Raw genomic sequence first — 9,321 nt, 5'->3', positions numbered from 1 at the left:
GATAACTTGATTTTAAAAGTACCATATAAGATTGCACCTTACATTTTTAGTGACATTCAGCAGCCGGTGACCACACAAGTCTCAATATAAAAAGTGATGACCGTTTTTTTCGTCATGTTGAATAATAAAGATTTTATGAAAAATAAATGTCATTCTTGATTCCACTTAACATAAGACAGTCTTAACATACTTTTCTTTTTATGAAATATAAAATAAAGTAGGGATGCACGATAACTATCAGACAAATAACCATGGACCGATATTGGAGAAAAATGACCAATACCAGCAAAACTTATATTAGCAGACGCAACATTGGTCTGGTTACTTTCACGATAAGAACATCAAGGGGGCAAGCTGCTTGACGTAATACGTAATATATGTTATTACGTGAGTGTGGTCTTCTTTTTTTTTTTTTTACTTACTAAAACTGTAATCAATGTTTATATTTGAAGACACAGAACTGTTATTGTAATTATAGCTACATAGGGGTTAAACGAGTCTTTGAGTAATTCTGGCACCTTGATTAAAAACAGGTTAAACAAATGTGTGTTGACTGTCTCAGGAAGAAACCATCACTCGCATCACCACAAACTGAAGCCCAACATCTGGATCTGGGCCCTACGCCTCCTGAAGAGCGTCTGCACAGCAACCGGTTCTGCACTTTCTGCTCCTTTCACAATCTCGCCCTCGGGCCAGTTTTTCCACCCTCTGTCTTCCCCCGGGGTAATTGTGGGGTAATTTATGAAGTTCTATCAGCATGGCCTAGCCAATGTGTAGGGCAGCCTGCTGATTGAGCCCATTCAAGCGAAGAAGAGAAAGCACAGAGTCCTTTTATCCCGCTCATAATCGGCACTTCTCCATGGACCTGTGTCCTTCTTCTGGTTCCCCTCGCCCCGCAGCCATCCTCAGCAGGTGATCCTCCGTGGCCGCTTAAAGATGAAGGGGAAAGTTATTGGCCTCTTAAGTGACTCATAAACATCCCAGAGGATTTTCAGAGCACCTTTGTGCCTTTTTGTCATTGCTGGAATAATGCAATTGTTGCCGGCAGTGTAAATGAATAAATCACTGGACAGTTTGCAGAGATAACAAAGGGCAGCACTTCCTGTTCGCTGAAACACTTCCCGTTTGGACACGATGTGATACAATTTTACGTCGCTTTCTCCTGATTTCGATACTTTATATACAGCGCTGAGGATGTTAAGATTATAGATAAATCCAATCAAATCCTGCCCAAGATGTATTTTCCTCCTTTAACGTCGTTATCTTAAAGCCTTGATATTCAAGTAATATTGCTTAAAAAAAGAATAAAAAAAAGTTAAACAAAAGCAGCTGGATGCTCCAAGGGGAATGCTCTCAACCACATGTCCAGATTAAAGCCCCTGTGTGCATGTACAGAAGATGTAGCCACTGATCCAGTTGAACAATAGCCAGCAGAGAGTGAAGGAAGCCTTTTGGTCCACACCACAGGTTTGTCTTTCAGCTTAGCACTTTATTGAGCCATGATAGGCCTTAATCTAGCCTGATCCTCTGTTGCTACAAGCATATGCCTGTGATAATGCCCTCATTTTCTGGTCACCTGAGCACTTTCATTGGCGTGCACCCCATGAGGTAAAAGAAAGTGGGTCTTTAAACCTTCAGAAGGTCTGTCACAGAGCCCTCCAATTGGATGGAGGGTCTTGAAAGGTGCCGAACAGAGAAGAAAGACAAACAGCCAAATGCGGGGTTAAAAATTGAAGGATTATGTGGAAACATGGAGGGTGGCTGTGCATTCATTGGTGAAACGCAAAGCACAGAGACCCTTGTGTCTCTCTGTGTGGCCCGTTGCCTCTACAAACACATGAATAAGAATAAGAAAGAGTAGGAGAAAGAGATTTATTTGGCTCGTGCATATATCTGTAGTCTAAGAGTTCCTTTATTCCGCTTGAGCCCAAACAATGATCTACGTATATATAACACACAGTTGCTCTACCTTACTGTTTTGTTGGATCTCAATGTAAATAAATGTCATAGTCTAAATCTAATCTCATACACACTTAGACTAAAATTAAATTAAATTAATCGGCACTTTAAACACGCATTGACTTTGCGGTGTGTAAAACACATTTAAAAGTGTGCCACAGAATTAGCCATTAAAAAGTCTGAAAAGGCCATAGAAGAATGAAATTGGGGCCATTGTGTCCGACGTAGTTAATTAGGATCTGACCCAATTAGTGAGGGGAAATCCAGCAGCCATGTTGGCGCGGAGCCTAACGATGGGAAAATCCATATGCTCCAAATAAACGGCCCGTGTTGTGGCTCAAGGTTCTCCAATTATAATATCACTACATGTTGGCGTGGGCAAAGCAGCCCGTGGGGCCCCCTGATGGACCTCCAGTGGGGGGTCCTCAGGGCCCCCTTGATTCCCATTCTGTGTTTGAGAAGCACACACAGCATAGTCTATCTAACACTGCATCGGTCGAGACGATGCACTGTGCAAGTCAATGAAGGTGCCCCCTTACAAACACAATTATATACTTTGAAAGTTTGTGGTCAGTTAATTTTGGAACAACCCTGATCCAGCAATATGACGCCCAAAGCTAGAGAGCGATGTTTTGTGTCGGGTAAATAAAAACCAAGGTTTCCACTGTCAAATGAGCAGACAAAAAGGCAACTCCTAATTCAGTTGTTGCAGTTAATATCTATAATTCTAAAGGTTTCCTGAATTTGTAACAGTACCGAATAATATTGGGCACAATGTCTCGTCACATCCAAAGTACTCAACATGTATGTTTTGCATACTATTTTGCCTTGGGTTATGTAACAGAAGAGAAGTGTGCTAATCATTAGGATTAATGGGATATTAAATCAAATGTATGTACCATTTTCTTTAACCTTACTGCAAACTTTTCTGGCACAAGAAAGCGGAAAATCTCTTGAGTTTGAACAATGAAATCCAAATTGTGAACACACACAACTGCTAATGAACAAAAACTGTGTTTGATAGAGTCTCAAAATGTTATCCACGGAAGGATATTGGATATCAAGCTTGATGTAGAGGAATACAGTACATCGGAAATATAAATGTTAGGTCTGAAATGTGGTGTCATAAAACAAAAGATTTCCATTTGATATTTAAGAAAAGCAGATTTGCGAAAAGCAACAGTGTGCCGGTGAGAGTGCAAGTGGTTTTATGGTCGAATTAGAGGAAGACAATGCCGTGCCCACTCTTTAGTATCTTTTTAACTACCTCCTCCCCGCTTGCAGGGCCCCCTTCTAGTGATAGTGATGTGATTTCGCAGACTGTTTGGAGAGCCAAGTCAAATTTATCTGACCCTTTTTGTCTTGGCTTCTGGTTGAATTGTATCTAGTCTGCCATTAACACTGCTCTTTACATGTTCAAGCACCTCATATGGTGTTTCATGCCTCTCCTTGTGTCGCATAGATACCGTATGTAAATAAGGCCTTCGAGGCATCATATATCTGGTGCTGTGGTGCAGGGCATTAAGGTTGTCTGCCTCATTGTGTGTCTCCACTCTCACTTTTACTTCACTTTCACTGAATGGTACAGAAGTGCACCGTGTAAAATAAATAAATATATATACAAAGGATAAATGCGTTGGAGTGTTACGTCATTTGTAAAAATGAAACTTTAAAAAGTATTTGGAACTATATTTAATAACTTAGTCTTGAGTCAAAATTAGCGGAACAACAAAATTTAACCTACACATACGGATAACTCATTATTATGAATTATTTCAAGTTACTAAAGTAAATAACATTTTCAACCAGCCTTTTGACAAAGAAAGCTTAGCAAGGATAAAAAGGTTATGATTACATATTGGGAAAGAAAACTATATGGCTGGATACTGATATATCATTATCATAAATATGATTATTGTAACCTCATGATTAACTTTTTGGAATATTGTCATCCTAGCACTGTCAGGTATTACTTGTATTGGTCCCACACATTTCCAAATAAAGGATTAAAACAATGACCCACAACAAGGAGTTCACCAAGCCTTATAGTGAATCAAAGTATAATGACAACACAGTTTATAATTAAATAGAATGAAAGACAAGGACATAATCATGATGTACCATTATTCCAAACTCAATTATAATTATGGAAACATTTGAAAAGGTTACAAAACAACTGTGATTTTGTACAATACTTTTCCTTTATGGATTTACTTTTGAATTCCAAGCATTTGTAAGTGTGACCTGCATGAACGGTACTGCGTGATAAATTCATTTTTTTAAAACTCTAATTTCACAATCACAACGCTCAACAAGTACTGTCTTGAATTGAATTTGAACTATCTTAGTTAACTAACTCTTTATGCATCTTAACACTTGTTCTTGGTTAATGTGTTGTGGTTCATCTGGGATGGTGGGTGGGGGGGGTTGTTTGGTGCGTGAAGAGGGGTGAAATGTGTGTGTGGGAAGGTGCAACGGGGACCACAGGACTGTGTGTGTGTGTGTTGAGGGTGAACATGTGTCCCTCCTGCAATTGGCTGTAGCTCTAAGTGTCTCATTATGCGACTTATTGTTCCTTTGTTGTGTTGGCTGTATAAATAGACCCGTGGGCCCAGAGGATGACAGTTTAGACAGACTGGTCATCAGACTGAATAAAGCGAAGTGAGACTGTGGCTGCACTACGAGGAACACACACACAGATATAGAAAAGCTGGGAAGCATCCGAAAACGTCCCAGATTTTTTTTTTTCTTCTTGCTTCAACCAAGATGGATTCTGATGCTGGTTCCACCTGCAGCCGCTCCTCATCCCCAGACCTGGTTGTGGATGACTCAGCTGGGAGCTTCTTCTCAAACAAGATGTTTCAGACGTACTGCCAGGAAAACCGGTCAGACAGAGAGGCCGACCACAGCGGGGGTGGTAAGGCCAAAAGTCGATCTCAGCTCAGCAAGGAAGAGGTGCAAGACCTGAGACTGAAAGTAAACAGTCGGGAGAGGAAGCGAATGCATGATTTGAATCAGGCCATGGATGGCTTGAGGGAGGTCATGCCCTACGCTCACGGCCCATCGGTCCGCAAGTTGTCAAAAATCTCCACCTTGCTACTTGCCCGAAACTACATACTCATGCTGTCCAGCTCGTTGGAGGAGATGAAGAAGCTGGTGGGGGACGTGTATGGAGCCAATGCTGCCGTCCAGAGTCGCACTGCCCATCCATCGATCACCGCTGCTGCATCACCTGCCCACCTCCCCCTGCATCCTCTGGCCCAGTCCCTACACTCTCTGGTAGGCACCACCCAGCATCATTCGTCCACTCCAGCTCCAACTGCAGTTCCAGCACCACACTCGCCTCCGTCGACCAGCTTTCTTGGGTTTCACGCTCCGGTCCAGGGCCTTCTGAAGGACCCGCTCCACCTGACCACCTCCTACAGGCACTTCCCTGGCATGCCCTGCCCATGCTCACTTTGCCAAACTTTACCCACGCCGACAGCTTCATTGCACAGCTTGGCAATGAACAAGTAACTGTAAAACTGACTATGACTGTTAGCATCAGCATGAGGGACCAAACAACTTAAAGGAGCTGAACAAACTGCGGACCTGATGACCACATTTTGTACATAATGTATTATATGCATTTTCTGCCATGCAAACTGCTGCTATTTTTATGACTGGTCTCTTCTGTAATGCTTTAAGAGAAATATTCTAATTGTGCCAGGGATTTTATTAAGAGTAGCAAATATTGTAATTTATCTGGTGAAGAACAGTGAAGGAACATCGTCAAAAAATTGATTTTGGATCTTTTTGTACAGGCTTTCTATTTTCATAAATTAAATTTGTTATGGTCATAAAATTTGTGTGCTGACATTATTGTATTTATCATTAAGATTTTTAAAATATTATTTTCAAACAAACATACCATCGACCAAATATTTCAGTTTTTACAAGACATGATTTGTTGAAAGAGTTGAGTCATACTTATGAAAGCACAGAATAACAGCTCGTATCACAAAAGCTTCCACACTACTTGGACAAGGGAGCAGTGCAAAAAAAAAAAATGTAGATTTGGGGTATCATTGGTTGCTAACCAGCTTTAGTGGCACTGACCTCTCAAAGAGCAAAAGGGGGACAGAAGGGCGACACAGCGCGACAACACAGAAGCTGAATGTGTTGTTCCTGCGCTGGGGGACCATCCATCTTTACCTCAACAGGGCGTAGGAGATGAAAGGACAACACAGGCGCCAGGAAGGCGCGTCACTTTTGTCCGACACAGGCGAGGGACGTAGCTATGTCCTTAAGCTCTAGGACAACTATTTGTCACTGTCTCATAATGACTTGGTTATCTGCACACAAAGGGCAACTCGCACCAGAGGGCACAATGTGGCCAGTCTGTCAAAAGTTTTTAATTGATTTCTTTTTTACACAGAATTCACATATTTCTACATATTACAAGCATAAAAGATATTCACAAATAGATGTGGTTTCTGAAGTGTAGACTTGATAAAATGATTCATCAGCTAAAGTGCAAACACACTGATTACCATGAACATGATTTAGGCAAACAACACAACAATGACTTGCCTTCACTTAGCAACAAATCAAGCGTGTAAAATACATGCTTATCCTCCCACGGCTGACAGATGAGCTGCAGATCAGGGGAGAAATGAAGAGATGTAACTCATTCTCACCCACCTTCCTCTTGGGCCTCATCCCTCTCCTGAGAGCCCTGAATGGGGCTGAACAATAGCCATGCGTGGGACACAAAGGCTGGGGGTGTCCAAGCTCTCGTGCCTGAGACACAGGCACCCCTCCATTCAATCTACATTTCATCATGGTAACAAGCGCTGTCAGGCCAAAAAGCCTGACACCCTCACTCACCACAAAGGCGGTTAGCTCTAATATATGAGGCTATTGACACTGTAAGGAGCCCCTGTCAGTGCTGGGGAATTGTCAGCTGTGGGATGTCTCAGTGGGGGGAGGCAGCTGCCAGCCAAACCAAGCAGTGAAGCTTCTGGCGTGGGGACCGCCATTGCTGCATCACCTGGTGCCTGGTCCCCTGATACAGAGACCCGAGGTCCTCCCACAAGGCCCCCCTTTTATCAGGGCACAGGTGGGAATGGGAAGCAGAACACATTGCCGAGATTAGTGGAGACCGGCCTCCCTTTGGTCAAGGTAGATAATTAGAGACATTGACTCGTGCAAAGCTGGTGTTTCCTGATTGGCACCAGATGGTGTTAACCCACGGTGTGGCATCAGCAGTCTGGAGTGAACGTGTCTGTGGGTGTGAGTGTGCTGCGTAATGGATATCCTTCTTAAATCATACAATATGGGCAGGTCCTCTGTGGACCATTATGGTCAGCTACCGCTGCCATCAAGGCGATGTTACGCAGCCTCGGCAGCTTTTGGTCACAATGATGTACGGCAAACAATGTTCCATAAAAGTCATTTACAAAAATTTTAATACATCTCAAATAGTTATCTGCACAAGTCTCTTCACTTCTTAGTTTATGCACCTCTCCTGATGCACTGAACATAACTGCTCCTTGCTAATATAATGCACATTAGATGTTACTGATAATAATAATACATTTTTATTATTGGCAATCAAGGACAATTTACAATATATTACATTGCATTACATAAAACAACAGTAATACGTGGAATGAAAGAAATAAAGTACATTTTTCAAAAACAGAATACTAAGAAGGAATTACCACACAGACTATCAATTACTACATTTAACTCATATTAGTGTGGCAATAGATAGTAATAGTATGTGTGTATGTTGAACAGTAGATTCAGTTTTTTCCTGTAAAGGCCTAGGCCTAGGCCAGAACCATTCCTAGGAGTGGATATCCTTCTTAAATCATACAATATGGGCAGGTCCTCTGTGGACCATTATGGTCCAATTCCTAGGAATGGTTCTGAGCTACATATTATTGTAAGCCGTGTAACTTTATCCAATAAAAGTATGCAATGAGATGACTACATTTCAAAATGTTATGCTATGTCACAATGTTAATGTCAGAGAGGGTGATGATGTGAAGTTATTATACAGTATGTAGATGGTCATTGCATATCTAAAACAAACACCATGTAATGCTGGCTCATGATCTTTGCAGAATATTGTATTACTGTGTACTATTAACAATGATTGTTAAACTGTCAAGTTCTCGCACAATGAAATGATGGGGTGAAAATGTGACACACTATAAACCCTTACCAGTCAAACTCATTAATTCCGTGATATTGTTGACAGATGGACATGTTAACTGATTCAGATTCTGATCAATAGACAAGCACTTGGCTAACTTGGCTCATTCAATCTGCATTGACAGAGTTAATTGGGAGACTGAAAAACCCAATTATGGTGAAAGAGACACTGGACAGAGGATACATATTGCAGGACATATGCACACATGGTGTAGCGTCTGGATGAAGGCAATCTTCAATTAAGTGACAACACACTTCCAGAGCTTTGTTGTCTGTTTTTTTTTTTTTTTTTAATTTTTGAGCTTAGTAAAGCCAACAGACAACACAGCCCCCCCCCCCAAAAAAAAAAGAAAAAACTGAATACATACTAATGAGTAGAAAGCACAGCTGCTGAGAGGGTCAGCACACACACGCAACACACACACATGCGCACACACCCACACACGCACATATGCACCCACACGCACGCACACTAACACACAGCCTGTCCAGAAGTCGTTGTCCATGGTAGGGGTTGAACAACTAAAGATGTTTTTGCAGTTCACTATAATGTGCCTAGTTAACATTACATAGCACCATATTACGAGTAAAATGTTGTCCATTCGGCATCCATTGCAGTCTGGTCATCCTGGAAGGAGGATTTCCCCATCTGTGGTCCCTTCTCAAGGTTTATTTTTTCCTACCCTTTTTTTTCAAATGTTCCTTGCCTTGTTGGGGGGTTTGGATCAGGGGATGTCGTTCATTGCCAACTATGGGCTTGGGAAGCCTTTTGAGACCCCTTTGTGATTAAGTGTAATACAAATAAACTTGACGAAAGACGGGTCGAAGTCGGTTAATCGATTACGTCAATGATATTTTTTCAGCACAGTGCAGGGGTCCCCAAACCTTTTTTGCATCACAGATTGGTTTCACTAAGAGACACATTTTGATGGACCGGCATAACAACTCACCATTTACACTAATTGTACTTGTGTAATTATTGGGAAAGAGATGGCCATTCCGTCCCGGACGGACATCCATTATGTGGATGGAAGGAGGACGAGAAGTCTTTTAACAAAAACGGAAGTGGGTTTTCGTCCGTCCCTCTATTTGTCCCTAACCAGGTTCTTTTAAAAAGCAAGACCACTGTTCTCTTCTGCAATGAAATTTGGAATGGAA

At 41.8% G+C, this 9,321-nt stretch overlaps 1 protein-coding gene across 1 annotated transcript; it reads left to right on the top strand.

Annotated features, from left to right (window-relative positions):
- The first annotated feature begins 4,710 nt into the window (after positions 1 to 4,710).
- olig4 (oligodendrocyte transcription factor 4) lies at positions 4,711 to 5,475 on the top strand. The gene has a single exon (XM_086049885.1). It carries the CDS (start codon positions 4,726 to 4,728, stop codon positions 5,473 to 5,475), a length of 750 nt encoding a protein of 249 aa, XP_085906011.1. The 5' UTR covers positions 4,711 to 4,725.
- The last annotated feature ends 3,846 nt before the right edge of the window (positions 5,476 to 9,321 follow it).

This window comes from Filicampus tigris, chromosome 13, assembly GCF_054856515.1.
Source record: "Filicampus tigris isolate MCC_2025a chromosome 13, RoL_Ftig_1.0, whole genome shotgun sequence".
NCBI lineage: Eukaryota > Metazoa > Chordata > Actinopteri > Syngnathiformes > Syngnathidae > Filicampus > Filicampus tigris.
Note: the sequence above shows the minus strand (reverse complement) of the source record. Positions and strands in the feature narration are given on the sequence as shown.